General features: G+C 38.1%; 1 protein-coding gene across 5 annotated transcripts in view; it reads left to right on the forward strand.

The window, feature by feature from the left end:
- SNX10 (sorting nexin 10) overlaps positions 1-19,365 on the forward strand; it is a 74,285-nt gene extending 54,920 nt beyond the window's left edge. For 4 of the 5 annotated variants that reach the window (XM_025464432.3, XM_025464433.3, XM_025464434.3 and 1 more), the window contains 5 exons: positions 5,123-5,209; positions 9,213-9,313; positions 9,718-9,816; positions 16,883-17,095; positions 17,551-19,365. In XM_025464432.3, coding sequence (XP_025320217.1) covers positions 5,123-5,209; positions 9,213-9,313; positions 9,718-9,816; positions 16,883-17,095; positions 17,551-17,632 — 582 coding nt within the window. In that variant the 3' untranslated portion in view covers positions 17,633-19,365. The remainder of the gene's footprint in view (positions 1-5,122; positions 5,210-9,212; positions 9,314-9,717; positions 9,817-16,882; positions 17,096-17,550) is intronic. The other variant, XM_035698593.2, reaches the window with a different exon arrangement.
- The last annotated feature ends 323 nt before the right edge of the window (positions 19,366-19,688 follow it).

Consider the following 19,688-nt stretch of genomic DNA (forward strand, 5'->3'; position numbering starts at 1 on the left):
GGGGGAATAGAGTTGTGGGTAGTTCAGAGGAGGGTGAATCTTGAGAACTTGGGGGATGCCCAGGTAGCTCAGCAGTTTAGTGCCTGCCTTCGGCCCAGGGCGTGACCCTGGAGTCCCAGGATCGAGTCCCACATCCGGCTCCCTGCATGGAGCCTGCTTCTCCCTCTGCCTGTGTCTCTGCCTCTCTCTGTCTCTCTCTCTCTCTTGAATAAATAAATAAAATCTTAAAAAAAAAAAAGAATCTTGAGAACTTGGTCAGTGTGGATTTGGGAGGTGAGTCAAAGAGAGAAGTCTAGGGTAACTGGGTTTCTGGTGGGTTGGCTGGAAATGAGATGGAGAGCAAGAGGGTGTGGCAAGAGTGTGGCCTCTGTGCTCATGGGACCACTAGGCAAGAGGCTGGATATGTATGTGGAGAGATGCCTGGGCTGGGATGGAGATGGAATCATCAGCTCATGCTGGGTGCTTGAAACCATATGTTTGGATGAGATCATCCTGGAAGTGCAGCAGGGTGTGAGGAACAGCAGCTGGGGATGACACTCAGGGGGCCACAGCAGTGTTTAAGAGAGTGAGAAGGGAAAAGCTCACCATCCGCAAAAGAATAGTGATATTTAGCACTCCAAGTTAAAGATTTTCAAGATTGAAAAAATATTTAGAATCTTAGCACCATAGCTAATTTTGTGCATTTATTTTTTTTTAATTTATTTATTCAGGAGAGACACAGAGAGGGAGGCAGAGACATAGGCAGAGGGAGATCCCAGGATCTGGGATCATGACCTAAAAGCCAAATGCAAATGCTAAACCACTGAGTCACCCAGACATCCCCAAACTTGTGCATTTAAAATGCATTGCTGTTCTTTTTTTTTTTTTTAAGATTTTATTATTTTTTATTTATTCATGATAGACAGAGAGAGAGAGAGAGAGAGGCAGAGACACAGGCAGAGGGAGAAGCAGGCTCCATGCAGGGAGCCAGATGTGGGACTCGATCCCAGGACTCCAGGATTGCGCCCTGGGCCAAACGCAGGTGCTAAACCGATGCACCACCCAGGGATCCCCTGCATCGCTGTTCTTAGAAGACTGTCCCCCATCCCCCCACCCGGCATAGTTTTAGAATATGTATTCAGCATACCCTACCCTATGTAAAGATTAGACTTAATGAGTGATAATAATAGCAGAGTCTGAGAATTCCAACCCACGGAGATGAAGAAAGGACTTTTTTACTGTAATTTGTCATTATGCTGTCCATTCTTTCTACAAATATTATGAGGGGCTTGCTCTGAGCAAGTACTGTGAAATCTTTAGGTCAGTGTTTTACTGAAAAATTACAGTGTTAAAGTGTTTGCTGCTGGGTTCTTAAATTAATAGTTTGTACTTTAAAAATATATACAGTTGGTTTAGCTTAATTGCTTCTTGCCTGTGTCTGTGGGAAGGTCTCAGTGCTTTGGGTTTATAAGCATTTTCCTTTCTATGTAATAATACTTTACATTCATATAGCACTGAAACATTTTGCTTTTTGTTTTTTGTTTTTAGGAAGGGTATGAGCAGGGGTGGTGGAAGAGGCAAAGGGAGAGGGAGAGAGAGAAGCTTAAACAGGTTAAACAGGTTCCACCTCTACCACGGAGCCTGACATGGGCTCGATCTTGTGACCCTGAGACCTGGGCAGAAATCAAGAGTCTGGCACTTAACCAACTGAGCCACTGGGGCACCCCTATATTCACATAGTGCTAAATGAAAAATTTCCTAGCATTTTCACCAGTGTTTTATAATTTGATACTCCTAACAAACAGCTGAGATAAGTTGGAACAAGCATTATTCCCATTTTCCAAATGTGGAAACAGGCTCAGTGAGTAAGTTAATAATTTAGAAAGTGGATAAATCAAAATTTATTCCTAGTCTTGTGACCATAATCACTGCTCTTTCCATGAAAAGGGATATGTTACTCTCAGCTTACATGTTAACAGTTGGACAGTAGCAAGCAAATAGGGGAAAAGAGCCCTGATTTTTTTTCAGAACTATTTGTCATTGCTACCATTATTAATAGTGTGTTGAGTGGTTAGGGGGTTTGTGACACTGTAGTAGCTGTGGGTTTTATAGTTTTAGTTCAGAATCTTTTAAAAATATTTTTTTTAAATCATAAGTTTGCAGCACATTGACAAATGGGTTTCCTTTCTTTTCATTTTTTAAAAATCTGTGTAAAAGCCCACTATTTCAGTAACAGGTACATGGCTTCTGCTGTTAATATAGAACATTCCGCTATTGGAAATTTTTAATTTCCCTTTTGGTAAATTCAAGAACTCCTGCCTCTCCAAGTGGAAAAGTGGAGCTGCCAGCACCCTGTGAGGGCACATGGCTTACATGTGACCTGATGACTAGGTGCCTTCTGGCTTGAAGAGCCAGAAGGGGTGGCATAGAGTAACCTTGGCTGCTGTTACCCGTGTTGTGCCTTGTTCAGTGTGGGCTCCACTGGCTTCTCCATTAGGCATAGTGGTGACCAGGGTCCAAGAAAATGTTTTGATTTTTTTTTTTTTTAAAGATTTTACTTATTTGAGAGAGAGAGCAAGCAGGGGGAGGGGCAGAGGGAGAAGGGGAAGCAGACTCCCTGATGAGCAGGGAGCGTGATGTGGGGGCTCATCCTAGGCCCCTGAGATCATGACCTGAGCCAAAGGCAGACACTTAACTGACCGAGCCACCCAGGCGCCTCTGTTTTGATTTCTTTTAAAATCAGAAAAGTAAAATGTACTTTTAGATGAAAGTAAAGGTTTTAATATATAATATTGATATATTCATCTTTATGTCAGTATAGTCATAAAGTATGATTTTTTTTAATATATATATATATATATATATATTTTGTGGCAGAAAGTACCCAGGACCAGGAAAGTGAGAAGGCAGCCCTGAGTGTATGTGTGGATGGGGGATTTGGAAAAGTAAATGTCTGCCCTGGATGCCGGTCTTCTCTTCCTAACCTATTTGCCCTCTGTTCATTGATTCATTGATGACCGGTTCATTCCTTCTAAGAATGCTGGGTATGTGAAAAATACTCCAGGGAAATGAGTTAAAAACACACACACCCACAGACAGGAGATCAAGGTGAAATGTGCACAGACTCAGGCATCATGCCTGGGTTTCGTTCCAGTTTCCATCTCTGGGCAGCTTCTCTTATAATTTAATGTGCTTTTGGGAAATAAAGGCCAAAAATGTGTAGAGCATCACTGTATGGTCATCTTGTTTTTATTGTCTGTCTTCTAAATGACCTTAAAAATACATAATGAAGAGATTTTAAAGTAAGGCTTGGAAAGATGAACTCCTAATCCCCTTATACTGAGGGGAGGCAGTGAGGCAGAAATCTCAAATTCAAGAATAAAGTATTATGTTGCCTTAGAAGGTGACACTTGATAGGTGGCAAGAGGGGATACGAACTATTTTTTTCACCTTAAAAAAAAATCCTCTGTACTGAGTCTCACTTTACAATCTATGTAACAGAATGGAGGTGCTTTGTCCAGAACACACCATAATCTCTCTTCTGCTTCTGCTCTAGAGCGTTCCTAGCCTGTCCTTCCGATGTACCAAAACAAAGCAGTAACAAATGCCTAAAATTTCAGCTTTGATACCCCATTCTTTAGACAAAAGGTTAAAATATTTAAAATTAGATTCAATTAGGGGTGCCTGGCTGGCTCAGTTGGTAAAGCATGCAGCTCTTAATCTTGGAGTTGTGAGTTCAAGCCCATATAGAGTATAGTCATTATTTAAAAATAAAATCTTTAGGGCACCTGGGTGGCTCAGCGGTTGAGCGTCTGCCTCTGGCTCAGGTCGTGACCCCGGAATCCTGGGATCGAGTCCCACGTCGGGCTCCCTGCGTGGAGCCTGCTCCTCCCTCTGCCTGTGTCTCTGCCTCTCTCTGTCTGTGTCTCTCATGAATAAATAAATAAAATCTTTAAAAAAAATAAATAAAAAGAAAATCTTAAAAAAAAAATTCAGGATGCCTGGCCAGTTCAGTCAGTGGAGCGTGGAATTTTCGATCTTGGGGTGTTGGGTTTGAGCCCCATGCTGGGTGTAGAGATTACTGAAAGGTAAAATCTTTAGGCATGCCTGGGTGGTTCATTTGGTTTAGTTTCCAACTCTTGATTTCATAGGTCATGACCTCAGGCTCATGGGATTGAGCCCCACTGGGGCTCTGCATTCAGCTGGGAAATTTCTGTCCCTCTCCCTGTGTTTTTTCCCCCACTCATGCTTACTTTCTCTCTCACTCTCTGTCTCAAATAAATGAATAAAATCTTTAAAATAAATGGAATCTTTAAATAAAATAATTCATTTAGCAAATTTATGATCACCAAGTGAGTATAACTTACTTTAAAATTTATTGTGCCAAACATAATAATTGTTTGTTGCACGTGATTTCATATTTTTAAACTAAGCTTATGTAGTAAAGGGCACTTTTTGGAAAGTATTGTGTTTTAAATTTTATTTCCAATTCTTACTATATTTAAAAAGGAACAAGATTATCTACCGTGTATTTTTTTTAACATTGCTAACTTTTATCTATAACATGAGGTTATGAAGACGAAATGATTCACCAAATGGAAAAATATATTTTAAAAATAGAAAAGTATTGAGTAAAAGGTGTTTATCTTTTTTATTAATAAGTTATTGCTGCTTAATCTCATGAAGCTGGGCTGCATACATGAAGTCATTTTCATCTTCCATTGCTTGCTTCACATGATCTTCACTAGTTTTTTATATTTTGTTCTAGGGAATGACTTAGTTTTAATGTAGAGGGATGAAGAAAGTAAGAAATGGCCGCTTTTATGATTTGAGAAAACCCTGAACATACTTTTCATGATTAAAAATGAAAAATCCGTATTCGAGTATATTTTCTTGTCATTATATAACCTGTAAGACTTTAAGGACACCCAGCTTGGTTTTGCATCATTTTGAAAATTCCATTTGTGGCAGAAGTACTTTTGGACTTCCTGTGGTGCCTGATTCATTAACCTTACTTCTTGTTTTTTTAAGAATTAACGACCACAGCTCATTTCAGTTTTGTTTTGGTAGCATCACTTCCCTCTGCTCTTTCCAGACCTCCTTGCGATTCTGAAACATCTCTTTTCTTATGATGCCTTTACAGGAGTTTGTAAGCGTCTGGGTTCGAGATCCTCGGATTCAGAAAGAGGACTTTTGGCATTCTTATATTGACTATGAGATATGTATTCATGTAAGTATGCAGTCAAGAGTCTACAGGTCATAGTAATTTTTAGGTATACATCTTAAGGGGCACTGTTATACTAAAAATTGAAATCTGTAAAAATTTTCCTAACTCAAAGAGTGGAATTTGAATGATGACAAGTAATGCCTGTATCTCCAACAGGGTAGTCAGATGGCTCCTAAAGCTGGGAAATTACTCCTTTGAGTTCCTTATTGTATCTTTACTAATATTAATATTTTAATGTTTATTGCCTACATGTATGAATATGTGAATACATCTAAAATTCACCATTAAAGAGTATTTATAGCTCATTAATGGTATTTCTTTATGATTTGTTATAGCATATTTCTGTGTAATATATTACCTGATAAATCTTAGGTTTTGAGAGATATAGAGTTCTCTGAAAAACTGATGTGCTGTGGTTTTATATGTAGAATAAGGAAGTAGGAAATGAATACGTGCAATTATTTTGCCTTAATCTAGATTCTGAGTAATTAACATAAGTAAATAAATAGAAATGATGTATTTTATTTGGAAATAATACTTTATTATAATCTCTTGGATAATGCTGTGTGGTGTGTGGCCTTCTACGATCATCTTCAACAGCTAACTTTTTTTGTAGAGACCCAGGTAGTAAATGTTTTCAGCTTTGTGGGCCATACATTCTCTGTTGAATCTACTCAATTCCGCTCTTGTAGGTGAAAGCAGCCATACACAGTATGTAAATGAGTACATGTAATTGTGTTCCAATAAAACTTTATTTGCAAAGACAAGTGTCAGGCTGGATATGGCCCACAGATTATAGTTTATTGGCCCTGATCATGGAGATGTCACTTTCCCCATCAGATTTAGTCCAGAATTCTCTTGGGAACATAGAAACAGGCTCAGATTTGATCTGTGACTATATAGTTCAAATGAAGTAAAATTTAGCCACCTTTAGTTTTCCCATTGTAAATAATTAACCTGGTATATTGGACACCCAAGCATCAGCCATAAAACTTTTTTTCCCCCTCCTTTCTTCCCTTTTTTTTCTTCCCAAGTTCCCCAACTTAGAAAATAAAGTAAAAACTCAGAACTGTTTTTGTTTTGTTTTGTTTTGTTTTTGGTGGTGGTGGTTGTTTTGTGTTTTTTTAGAACTACTTTTTATTGATTGTGTTGAAGGTCACTGCCAGTGTATGCCTTGTATTTTTATTTTGTTTTGGTTTTACTCCTAAAGTCACACCAGATATGGATTCTGTGTAGAAAACTATAACATGAGTATGTAAGACTAAGCATTTGAAAATGAAATGAAATTCTCTAGTTACCTTTTTAACTTCCTCTAAAAAATATGTGGATCCTTATCACTCTTTATGGTAGACATGAAATTTAATTATCCTCAGAGAGTAAATGAAAGCATAGATTTTTCTCTGCTACATAAATAGCTTGAGGTGAATTCAGAAATGTCTGTCTCAAGCCAGAAATGATAGGTTCGACAAGTATTATTTGATGGTTTTCTGGCATTCTGCTGAAATGCTAATAAATTGACATTGTATAAATCTTGGCTTGGTAGATAGCAGAAATAAGCAAATAGATTTAGAGGAGCTTAATAAATAAGTGATCTCAGCATATTCTGGTCTGAACTGTCCATACTTGTTTATGATTAGGAATGGGTGGGAGGGCCTGGAGGGCTCTTGTCAGCCTCCCTCAGATGCTATACCCATAGAGCTTTGCAGGTAGAGAAGCTGGTGGTTAACCCTTTTAAATTAACCTCAAGGGAAATGATACCAGGTGACTCTGGCGTCTTAGCATTTATTTGGTATTTTAAACTAGTGGACTATATATATTCTCCTGACCTTGTCCTGCAAATGAAGGACTTATGAATGGACCTCTGTCTGGTATAGGTACCAGATGGATCTTCAGTCAACATCCATGACATTGACATCCATAGTAATTCAGAACAGAGAAATGAAAGGGAGTTGAAATTGACTCAGTTGTAGGTGAGGCATCAGGAGTCCCTGCAGTGGCCTGGTCCCCTCTGGGGAGGGAGCACTGAGAAGATATCTGCCCAGGCCTTGTGAGGGCCTCGTTCTGATGTAAATGGTCTGCTGTCACTTGATCACTTTATAGAGTGAGGCCCTGGTGTGCTTTGAAATCCACGCACAGATTGTGCCACAAACGTTTTGCTGCCATATTGTCAAAGGTGATGGGGTTTAGACCAGTAGTTACTTTGGGGACAGATGTCTTAACCCCTCTTCCTTTTGAGGCTTTCCGAACTTTATCAAGTTCAGGAGTATCAGGAACCATGCCATACATTTCATAGGAACAGTTTAAGACCTCAGGCACATAATCACTTACGTTTGCCAAGGAAAACAAGTGCTGGGTGCTTATTAAGTGGTAGAATGATAATAATCTTGAGAGAATATAAATCTTTGGGGCAAACAGTTTTTTCATTTGGCAATGTAAAGATTATGAAATAGAATTTTGAAATAAATACAGAGAATAGAGATCTCCTTACAACACCAATAGACAGGTATTTGCCAGTTTCTTGTTTATAGAAAGGAGAAAGGAGAAACACTTGTATTTACCAGTCTTGGGTTCAGTCTTACCTGAAGGAGAAGCATTGCTGTTTTGCTTAGGATGGGGATTCCATGGGTCACTTTTTCGAAGTCTACTTTACGGTAGCTGGAAGGACACCCAACATGTATTATCTATTAATAATATTTATAGATAACATTTGCCAGGTACTTATCTCACTCCTTACAACCACCCTGTGAAATAGGTATGTACTACTTGGTCCGCATTTTACCATTTGGTAAACTGGAGTTGAAGTGATTTGTCCTGTGGCAGAGTGGGACTGGTTTGCAGGCTCCCCACGTAGATGTTTGTCCCCATGCACTGAATGCCTCACTCTACCTTGCATGTCTAGTAGAGGAGACTGCTGTTTTAAAAGCAATTTCAGTACACCCCAGTGACCCTCTACACCTGGGGGTCACAGGACGAAGAACTCCCCACTGTCTAGACAGGCAGCCCAGTTCTGACTTCCCCTGGGGCTGTGTAGACCCCACCCACAGGGGCCAGTACAGATGCTATGGTGAACACAAACTCCTCCACATGATCAGCCCCAGGTATCCCCTGTCCCAAGACATCCTGATCACAGCCACAAACAACCAAGATTACACAGTGGAGAATCCCATCCGGGTGGGCATGCCTACCTTGATCCTCCTGATGGTTCTCAGGGGGCTGCTGCTTCAAGCTCAGTACAGAGAAGACCCCAAGATGCAGACATGAGATAAACATAAGGGAGAGAAGACCCACCATTCGGCAAGTTAGAACATTGGAAGTAAAATTGATGATACCAATAGGTTCTGGAAGAAAATCGGCATACGTTGGGGAAACAGTTTGTTGAGGATGCTCAGAGTATAAACATGGTTTGGGTGCAGGGAAATGTCTGGATTGGTGCTGTAGCAGCTCTTTTGTGATTAAACTATGGTAATTTCAGCCCCCCCCCCGCCACAAATGATTTCAGGATGCCTGGTGATTTGTGTGATCTGTACCGATGGCCATATCAAGGATATGACGGCTTCTTGCATCATGTCAAGGGCTGTAAGAATGTGTCTCTCATTCCCAAAGGTCTTTTGCAGCTACACACACGGATGGATGGATGGTGTTAAAATGAAAGGATGACCCTGAGTTTTTATTGGTCACTTAGACTTCAGGATTTGTTTAATTTTTATGATTCATCTTTGATAGCAGTGCTAATAGGTGAGCAAGAGGCTGCCTCAGGACTCAGGGAGTTGGTGGGGTCATGCTTCGCCCCAGGATGACACTGCTCATTGATGTCATCCCAGCTGTCTTCAGCAATGTTATATTGGTGGGTTTTGTGCAAGATGGGAGTCTAGCATAAATGCCAATGTATTTTTGGTTTTAAAAAAATCCTATTAAAAATGTATATGGGTGCATATAGTAAGAGATGCAAGAAAAAACTTTTTTTTTTCCTCAAGGAAAACTTATATGTGTTTTTTTCTTTAAACAGACCAATAGCATGTGTTTTACAATGAAAACATCCTGTGTGCGAAGAAGATACAGAGAATTTGTGTGGCTGAGGCAGAGACTCCAAAATAATGCACTGCTGGTGTAAGTGATTTAAATAAGTGATATTGAGGAGACTTTATTATTACATTCAATATTTTAAAATTTGTTGTGCAGTAGACGACATAGTACATAGGCTTTTTTTTTTTTATTGCAGTATATTAGCTTTAGCTAGTTCTGTGGTTACTGCATCTGAATTCAAAATTTACCACTTAAATTTCCTCAACTTGATAAGTACTGGCCATGGAAGGCCTCAGGAATGTTTAAAAATGGGTTTTTCTTTAACTTAATTAATTTTCTCATACCCTTATTATAGAACTATAATAACATATGTGACATAAGATACATATACAACTATATGATAGTTACATGATAATTATCATATAATGTGCTTTCACCAAACCACCTTGATTTGATGATTAAAAACTTTTTTTTTTCTTTCTCGTAAGACAACTGCCAGAACTTCCATCTAAAAACCTATTTTTCAACATGAATAATCGCCAGCATGTAGATCAGCGGCGTCAGGGTTTGGAGGATTTCCTCAGAAAGTAAGTGCACAGAAACTCTTGTGGCCAGATGGGAGTTGTGAGCAAAGTGCTTTGCAACAGTCAAGTGTCCTATAATTATGTGGGGGAAAATATGACTCTTCTGAAATGCTAATGATAATAATCTAGGGCCAGGCTCAGTAGTTCATTTCCTATATTAGAGCTCCATCTTGTGGCTCCCATCATATGGTACACATCCCAGACCACATCTTCCAGAAGGAAAACAATGGCTAATTGAGTCACATAATAAATCTGTAGTCCCTGCAGCTGTAAAGCAGAGCCAAATTACTTGGGGAGTTTAGCTGGCAAAAGGAAAATTTGCCAAGAGGCAAATGTGCTTTATTAAAAAGGTATTTCTTAAAAACTGTCTTTATTTAAATTTTATTTATTTATTTATTTATTTATTTATTTATTTATTTATTTATTTATATTTATTTTTTATTTACAACATTTTAGGATTGACCAAAAAGCAGCTCCGTGATGGGCTGCTAATTAATCGTTTCTGGGCTCTTCTAAAGAAAGAGTTTAACTGTATTCTTTTGGAGAGAATGTTTATAAGGGAGTATTTATTGGTGTTTGAATAATCTTGGTTACTAACCCTGGGCTCTTTGGTGATGGTAGTTACTGCAGTTAAAGTGACTTGAATTTGCATTACTGTAATTTAGTTTCTCTTTTTTTCCCCATTCTGGAATGCTAGAATGTCCATCCCGTGAAACAGCACATTGATTTGTACTCAGACACTGAGGCCACACTCCCTGGGTTCAAATCTTGGCCCTGCTACTTATTAGCCAGGGATGTGGACAAGTCTTTTACCTCCTCTGTGCTTGTGTTTTTCCATCTATAAAACAGGGTTAATAATAGTATGTACTTTGTAAAGTTGTCGAGAGGATTAGGTGAGTTAATGAACGTAAAGCGCTCACAACAGTTCTACATGTAATGTATGGTATTGGTCGTTATTATTTTAATCCACTTAGACATGAAATTAGCTTTGAGCTAATTTTTCTAATTTCCTATTTTATAGATAAGGAAATAGGCTGAGTCCTATGACTATTAGTGGCAGGGCCTAGTTTCCTAAGCTACCTCTCTTTTTCCATTGACTTCAGGATCTGAAGTAATCTCCTTTGGAGTTCACTACACAATACCTTAGAGCTAGCCTGAAATAACATACTGCCTTCTCCCCATATGGCTCACTCATAAAGGGTTTGGATATTAAGTATGCACATGAATATTAATATTTATTTCAATTAGGTTGATATAGTGTCTTTCTTTGGAAGGGGTCATGGAGACATATAGAAACGTGCGAGATTATAAATTGAGGGAGGACCAGAAAGGAAAAGGAAGCCAGAGGAATAAAAATGACAAGACACCAGAAGAACCTATTAAGTGAGCCAAGTCCTCAGGAGCCATTATGGGGGTATTCTTTTGGGTATCACAGGCATGGAGAACAAAGACCTGGTCAAGTCTTTTCTGCCCATTCCCTTGGGAGACAGCTCTGATTTTAATTGCTGCCTCTATGAGACCCAGGTGGCTGATGGCGTCTCCCTTAAGATGTGGCTTCAGTGGTTCAAGTTTGCCGACTAGGCTGTCAGTGCAGATGCTGCTCGGGAGCTGCAGACTGGCGGTCAGCAGTGAGGCCTGGACAGGGACAGGCAAATCCTGTGGTCCCTGTCAGCGCTGGGAAGCTGCTTGTCTTCTGTAGAGGAGTCTCCTGATTGGAGGTCAAAGGACAGCATGTGTCCCTGTATTTATTTTGTGAGTTCAGCACAGGGCATGTGTTTCTGACCAGGAATCACTTCACTATTTTGACTATGACCTTTCCTTCCCCAGTTGATCTACCAAATTGATGCCTGAGTGAGTGTGACTTGGCTGCAGAGGAGTTAATGCTCGTGCCTGGTGGTTTTTGCATCCTGTGTCATTTGGCTGCTTGCTGATTGAATGTGATACAGTCCTCCTAGCAGGGGGTATCCTGGAGCAAGAGCATGGGAAGCTGGGTTCCAGGTCTCCCATGAATCGCAGCTTCTCAATTTTTTCTGGCTCTCCGACCTTGGAAAAATCACTTAATTCTCATGTGCCCTGGTTTGCTCTAAAGGGTGTGATAATGTAGCACAAAACGCTGCTTGACCTCATTGGTTGTGTCATTAGGATGATGCATTTGGAAAGGCCTCTGATAACCTGTTTGTCAAGTGTCTACTTTGGGCCAGCCTGGGTACTGGGCAGATGGGACAACAATCCTTCTCCTCTTGAAGCACCCATTCCAGTGGGAAAGTGCTGTGTACCTATCAGGGGATCGCTAGTTTCCTTAAAATTGGATCCAGATTATCATCCAGAAGTCCAGTCATAGAACAGACACCACGTTCTCTTGTGTTGTTATTTGTCCCACTATTAGTATGTGAATATTAGTCTCCAAGCTGATGAGTTTCACATTAAAAATGAAAGCCGGTGCTTCTACGTGGTTTGAACCCGAAGGAAGCAAGGAGTCTTTGATAACACATGGTTGGATTCAAGCCTGACCTAGGTGTCCTTGACACTGGGGCTCCTCTTGATCCTCCTCACCCTCAGATTCTGATGCAGAGCTCTCCTGTCTCTGTCTGGTTTGTGTAGAAGTAGCAGCCTTCCAGGTCCTGGCCCCTGGAATCCCCTCAGCTCAGGCCCAGTCTGGGAAACGTTTTCTGCACTGTGTCCTGACCCCAGCTGGACATCCCCTGGGGCCCCACTGGCTACCCGTTAAGTAAGGCCACTGTCAATAGCCTGCACTTTGTTTTTTTTTTTTTTTTTTTTTTTTTGTAGAGTGCTTTTAGGAACTTGAGAGGGAAGACACCAGAGCATTAAAATGTGAAATATGCTTGTGTTGTAGATTTTTACTTTATTTTTATTATTATTGTTTATGTTGTAGATTTTTAGCATGTATTTTAATTTTTATTATTTTTAAAAAGATTTTATTTGTTTGACACAGAGCAGGTACACCAGTAGGGGGAGGGGTAGAGGGAGCAGGAGAAGCAGACTACCCCCTGAGCTGGGAGCCTGATGTGGGGCTCCATCCCAGGACCCTGGGATCATGACCTGAGCTGAAGGTAAACACTTAACTGACTGAGCCACCCAGGCGCCCCTAGCATGTATTTTTAAAATCTGTTTTTTTATGGAGGTTTTGAAGTTATAAACCAAGAACACTATATATGTTCACACCCTTTGAAACCAAAATGCTGCTGTCTTTGTGCATATGTGCACATATAAGTATATATATGTTTTTTCATCTTGAGGTGAAATCATACATCTTTAATAACAAAGTACGTATCCAGACTAGCCTTTATGAAGGAACTGGGAAGTTGTTTCTTTGACTAGGTGCCAAATAGTAATAAGTTGTACCATTTATTGAACACTTGCTCTGTGTTTAGCTTTTTACATGTTTTATCTCAGTTCTTACAATAATATTAGGAATTGGGTGTCATCTCAATTTTATAGACAAGGAAATTATAGGAATGGTGGAGACATCATATGAATTCCAGGAACTGGCAAGTTTATAATTAGTGGAACTCTTAAATGCTGGCTAAATTTGGCAAGTATAATTGTGGCATTTTTCAGATATATTCATTTTCTCTCAATCTTGGGTATCATCTCTCCTTTTTTGGACTCCTCCCCACCCCTCTGGCTAATTACAAATTGTAAGTCACTTCTATTAATAGTCATAGAAAAAGAAAGTTATAGACTAAAATTATAAACTGTTGGTAAGTAACCAACTATAAACATGGCAGTCCTAGTAATTTTTTATGTTTGCTTCATACCACAAATGGGAGCCAGCTTTCCTTCTTTATTGAATTAATCTCATTAATATAACTACATGTCCCTTACAGTGTAAACTTCTGTATTAGAATTTTATATTTCTTAAAAATTTAAGGAATATTAGAGTTTTTACAAAAGGATACCATGGAAAGACTAGTTTTATACACACACACACACACACATTTTTATAAATCTTTGTGTTCAATAGAGGGCACCATAGCACAGATCATGAATGTCTTCAGTGAGGATTTGTAGGTTTTATTTATTTTTTCTCCTGGTAAGAGGTAAACAGGCTGAATTAATTTTTTCCCCTTACATCCCACTGCTAACCTTCCATACTCTATACACATGTGTATATATCATTATATTGGGTTCAGTAGACAGGGCATCCTTAGTTAGGATTAAGTGGTTTTGCATAGCTATATATTGTTCCCAGCTGGACCAGTATATAATACACCTAATAAAATCATGCTGAAGAAAACCAGATTTTCTACTGTGTCCAGTTCAAGGGAAAAACAGGATTTGCTTTGTTTAGTTTAAAGTTGTTTTGGGGAAAGGAATAACTTTTGGCTCATGTTGTAAATATCTTTTCAGAAATTTCTTTAAAATTTCAGAGACTTTTTTTCTGCTTTTATAAAGGCTTGAAAATTATATACATTTATTTTTATGGAAGCTTATAAAGATGACATTTTATTGACGGTTTTACAAAGTACTCTTTGTATTAAGTTTGAAGTTGATTTTCTGCTATTAGATTTGTTTGTGGAAAATGTGGCACAAATATGACTACAGTAAAAATAGGATTTAATATTATGATGGTGGCAGTCACAACATTCTCTGAAATACCAGATACTACTTAAAATGAATGAGCTGCGCTCACCGAACCAGATGGGAAAGTATTTACAAAATCTGGTATTTTTAATTGCGAAATGAAATACCTGAGAGTAAAAATCATAAATATGTTCAAAATTTCTTTTGCTTATTTAAAACCCATACCCATGGAGCACGGCCACGTAAATTTAGCCAGCCAGGAGAGGGCATTCCAATAACCAAACTGTGCCTAGCGGGTGTCCTGTTTTGTGAGTCCAGGGCCATGTAGTGTTCAGATCCTGCCTCCCTGGGAGCGGGGGTCACATCTTCCACTTCAGAATCCTGAGCTGGGTGTGTGCAGGCTCCCTCTTGCTTTTCACCAGCATGCCCTCCAGATGGCAGTAATAAGCAGAAAAGAAAACACTGGGAAATAATGAGTCTAATGTACAGTAAAATTGGAAATTGAATTATAGCTCAAGAAAAAGGACAGTAGCCTTGAGGTCCCGATCAACCTGGACTCTGATCACTTTTGTTTGCTGCACCCATGTGTTAGGTTACTAGCAAGTTAATAACCGCGCGTGAGCAGTTCAAGGCTCAGTAGAATTGCTTTAGACATGAAATAAAGCTAAAATGAATTTGTGTCCAATATCATTGGCATTAGTGCTCATTACTTTTGTGGTGTAATGCCTCGAACCATCTAAAATCAATTTTAAAGATTACCTATTATTTTATAAAGAAAATAAAACACATTTCCAACAGAAATAAAGCAGTGAGTATAATCCTATGAGCAGTTCCTTGTACCGTGGCTGGCAGGAAGACCACTGACAGGCAGACACAGGAAACTCTGCAAACGGCGAGCACAAGTTAATATTAATGGGTCGTTGCCATATAAATCCTCTCTTGAAGTATTTAAAACAAGAGTGGTAAACATTTGTAAATGTAGAAAATAAATCTCAAAAAGTAGTAAAAGGGATTTACTACTTTACTACTTGTACTTGGTAAATTAATCTTCATCATGTGATATGGTCATCTTCTGGGAGAAGCCAGGGCAGAGGACACGGAGGGGAGGGGAAGTACTTAGCTGCTTTGCTTGAGATTTTGCCCTTTTAAAAGGCACAAAGGTTTTACTTTTCCTTTTAGTAGGCCTGTAAAAATATTTTCCCAAGCTACATTGGTAAGCCTGTTGAAGCTAGATTTTTGGTTTTCATGCTCTACGTGTTTAGACTTTTGCCTTCTTGAAGAAAAGGACTCTGTTTTATTTTGGAGGAAAGGAAATCTTCTAATGACCTTGAGTTTTAAGCACATTGACATAAATGCCCAAAAAAGATATGCTTTCCTAATTATTTGTGTAAAAATGCAGAATATAAGGTAAGGTTCATTTGGTCTGACATACATGATCCGGTTTTCATAGAGCTCTCTATGCAAAATCCTGTGTTGGGCAAAATTATACTCCGGTTTTAGTGTTTTAGTTTTGTCCCCTCTATCTGGTCTCTGGTCTGAGTGCCTGGTATTATATAATTACTGAACTATTTATAGAGACTAAATTATTGTATATCAAGTTCTTTCCTAAAATGGTAAAACCAGTTTTAGTTTAAAAATAAGGGTGTACTTTGACTTAATTTCCTGTTTGAAGACATGAAGGTCAGAAAAAAAAATACCACATTCGGTGATAATATGATTTTGAGCCGGTACAGATTTGTTGGACTTGTTTTTAGCTTTCCCTGGAGTTCTGATGCACTCACTGGTTGAAATCTGTACTCTCTGTAAACTTTGACCTTGAATGTGGGAAGGCTAATAAGTACTTATCACAAAATTATCATATTTTAAGTGTATATATGGTAAAATTGGCTGGGAGTAATTTTATTTGGTGGCTTATTTTAACGACATAGAAACACAGTGCCACCGAAGATTATGGAGAAATTTTTAGTTAGTCTTAGGTATTCAAAAAAAAAGCCACTTCTCAGGTTAGCCCTTGTAAACATGTACCTAAGCATACTTGTAAAGTTTTAAAATATAAGACATGCTGAGAAATATATTGACTTTTTAATACAATTTTTAATAGTTGTTGAAAGTTTTGATGTTTCATGACAGCCTAGCCCATAAAGATCACAGAATAGACGTACTGGTTGGCAGTAAAAAAAATTTTTTTAAGGAAAATAAATTTCTAGGAGTATAAGCAAAATCTTTCCATAATTAATCCACATGGTCACAACAGATGGTTAAATTGAAGAAATGTCCTTGAAGTTATTCTTTTAACAGATGTTCTTAACTATTAGCTTCATGTTTTTACCCACCTAAATTTCCAAATAATTGAATAAAAGTTAACATATGCTTTCATCCTTTTAATAGGCAATGTCTTTAATTGATGCAAAGTTTGCCATAGTGAAGAGATTACTTCAGTGGCACATTTTTAGCGTTTCTCTCTGTCCTACCCCTCTGTCCATCCCTGGTCACCGATCATTTCTCCTTTTTCCCTTTTACATAGGGTCCTACAGAACGCACTCCTGCTCTCGGATAGCTGCCTTCACCTCTTCTTGCAGAGCCACTTGAATTCAGAAGACATTGAGGCTTGCGTTTCTGGGCAGACCAAGTACTCTGTAGAAGACGCGATTCACAAGTTTGCCTTGATGAACAGACGTTTCCCTGAAGAAGATGAAGAAGGAAAAAAAGAAAACGATATAGATTATGATTCAGAAAGGTATTTCCTTGCATTTCGATGTAATGTATATGTGTTTGCATAATACAGAGTGCACATATGCATGTGTATAGATATATCTACACACTTCACTTTTTTGTTGATGTAATACTAAGATAATGAAAAAATTAATTGACTGAGATTTTATTGAGCTGTGACAGCTCATCATAGTAGTCTTCACACACACCTCCACACTGAATTAATGAATGCAGTAGAAATTCAATTATCTGCATTCTGATTATGTGACTTTCATTTAGTCAGACTTGAATTATTCGCGTTTAAATTATCTAGCTAAAAAAATATCCAACTGCACTCCAAATGGCTAATTAAAAGTCCAAATTTCCTGTCTCTCTTTGTGACTGGAGATAATTAAAGTTCTCCTCTGTTACTCAGGCTTTGAGTGTGTTGTGAAAACCAATTTCCTCTTTTTATTATTTTCCCCCTCTCTTCTTTTCCAGTTCATCCTCTGGGTTTGGACACAGTAGTGATGACAGCAGTTCACATGGATGTACGATGAGCACAGCTCCACAGGAATCCTGAAAAATAATTCTAATGTTACCATCTTAGGAATAGCAAATTATGTCCACTCATGGAGAAGAAAGCTTGCTAATATATCCTTACCTAGAGCTCACTGTCATGATATTAGGAATTTAAATTCTTAAAGACGCTGGGTTGTTTATTAGTGGTATTTTTATGTTGTGTCTTATTTTGGCTAAGCTCCTGTAAAAAGCTAAAGGCCTGTGAATGCAGTCTCCTTATAGGCAAACATTATTGGTAAAATAAGATCCTGCCCTGGAATGAAATGATATATGCATTTAGAAAAATCTCCTTGGTTTTTACTGAATTTTAAAAGATAGGTATATAGGTAGCCTGCATTTAAATTCCAGACAGCACATTCCTTCTTGCATCAGTGGGACAGTGTTAGCATCAATACAGCCTGTATGATCTTAACCACGATGGAAATTGACAGCATAGACCAGGCCGCCTCTCTCAGACATGTGGCTGATATTTTGTGGGCACCCACCCCCTGCACTGGGGAAAAACACTTAGCTTTGCGCTGTTTGATTGGAATATTTTAAGAAGTTTCACCTTTCCAGTATTTTATTTCACATTTAGATGGAAAGTGTATCTTATGCATAGAGACATGTTAAAATAATGTTGATGTCTTACACAAAAACAGAAATAGTGTTAGTCATTTTGCTTATATTTGCAATATATGGATTCAGAAATACATTTTCATTATCCAGATTCACACATGGTTTCTGGAAACAAGTAGTTTGTTTTCATTATTGTTGTGCGATTAGAATTTACGGGTTAACTATTTATTTTTTGACTAAATGTGCAATTTCTTACCACTAGGTAACTTTCAGTGTCAGTGGTGGCTACTTGTCACTTATTTTTACGTTAGAAGTGGGATCTTATAAAAATTAGTAAATTTATCAGTAAATATTCCTGTGATTTAGAAAAGAATATCAACTTGCTAATTTAAATTTTTTTTTTCATTTTTAAAAAGCTCTTTCTTTTAAAGCATCTACCTGAGGACTGGTATCATTTAATAAAATGTTGCCTTTTTTTAGTGACTCAAAGAGAAAAGGTCTGAGATAAACTACAGTGAACTTCAAATTTCAGACGAGGCAGCATTTTCTTGAGATAAATATCCAAGTTTCTTTTTTGTTGAATGGTATGAAATATCTCTGAAACTACCGGGAAGATGTTTTTACAACACTGGAATAACTTGTTGCTTTAATTAAATGTTACCTCACCTCATTTTATTTTAACTGGGAGTTTAAAAGTTACCATGTTATTAAAAAGTCTTTGAAATGCTGGTAACAAAGAACAGAAAAAAATATTAAATTTAGAATAAGAATGATCTCCTTAATTCTTCCTTCTTGTTTTTATTTGGTCTAAAACATTGAGCTTCTGTAAATATTGATTTAATGTATCTTGGATCTCATTACTTTACTTTATTCATCTAAGACTTATTATTTCAATACAGAGGAAAAAAAGATTTAGCAACTTCTTTTTATCTTGCTAACATGTAAAGTTTGCCATCAAGTCATTTAAGAGCGATCCTTAGCTTGCTGGCAATATGTATTTGAATTCACATTATTTGTTTAAACAGCAGTTTTGAAAAGCATGTCAAGTGCCACCGATTGTCGTATTATTTTTAGATGATGTAACATAGCCATCAAAATTGATATTAAGTATGCCTAATACTGTGGTATGTAAACTTCACAAGATCATCGTTTTCACATTAAACGTGAAAAAATCAAGTTCAGTTTGTTGGATCACTTATTTTATACAAGAGAATATATTTCTTCTGACTAACACCTAAATAGGGGTGTTTCTGAATGAGCAGTAAATTTTAATGAGAAACTTTGGTAAGATTCGGTTTAATAGTCCCTATAGCTGTGCACAAGTGAAGCTTTTAGCCTTGGTTTGATGATTGTGATATCTAAGCGTTGGCTTCTTAAAACTCATTTTCTGCAGCTGAGATATTTAGGTGAACTTCAGCCCCCTGTGGCTTCCTTGCTTTGTTCTGGTCTCTTACTTTTCTCTGGCATATTTTTACAAAGCTTTCTTTAGGAAAAGAAAA

The sequence above is a fragment of the Canis lupus genome, chromosome 14, assembly GCF_003254725.2.
Source record: "Canis lupus dingo isolate Sandy chromosome 14, ASM325472v2, whole genome shotgun sequence".
NCBI classification, from domain to species: Eukaryota; Metazoa; Chordata; class Mammalia; order Carnivora; family Canidae; genus Canis; species Canis lupus.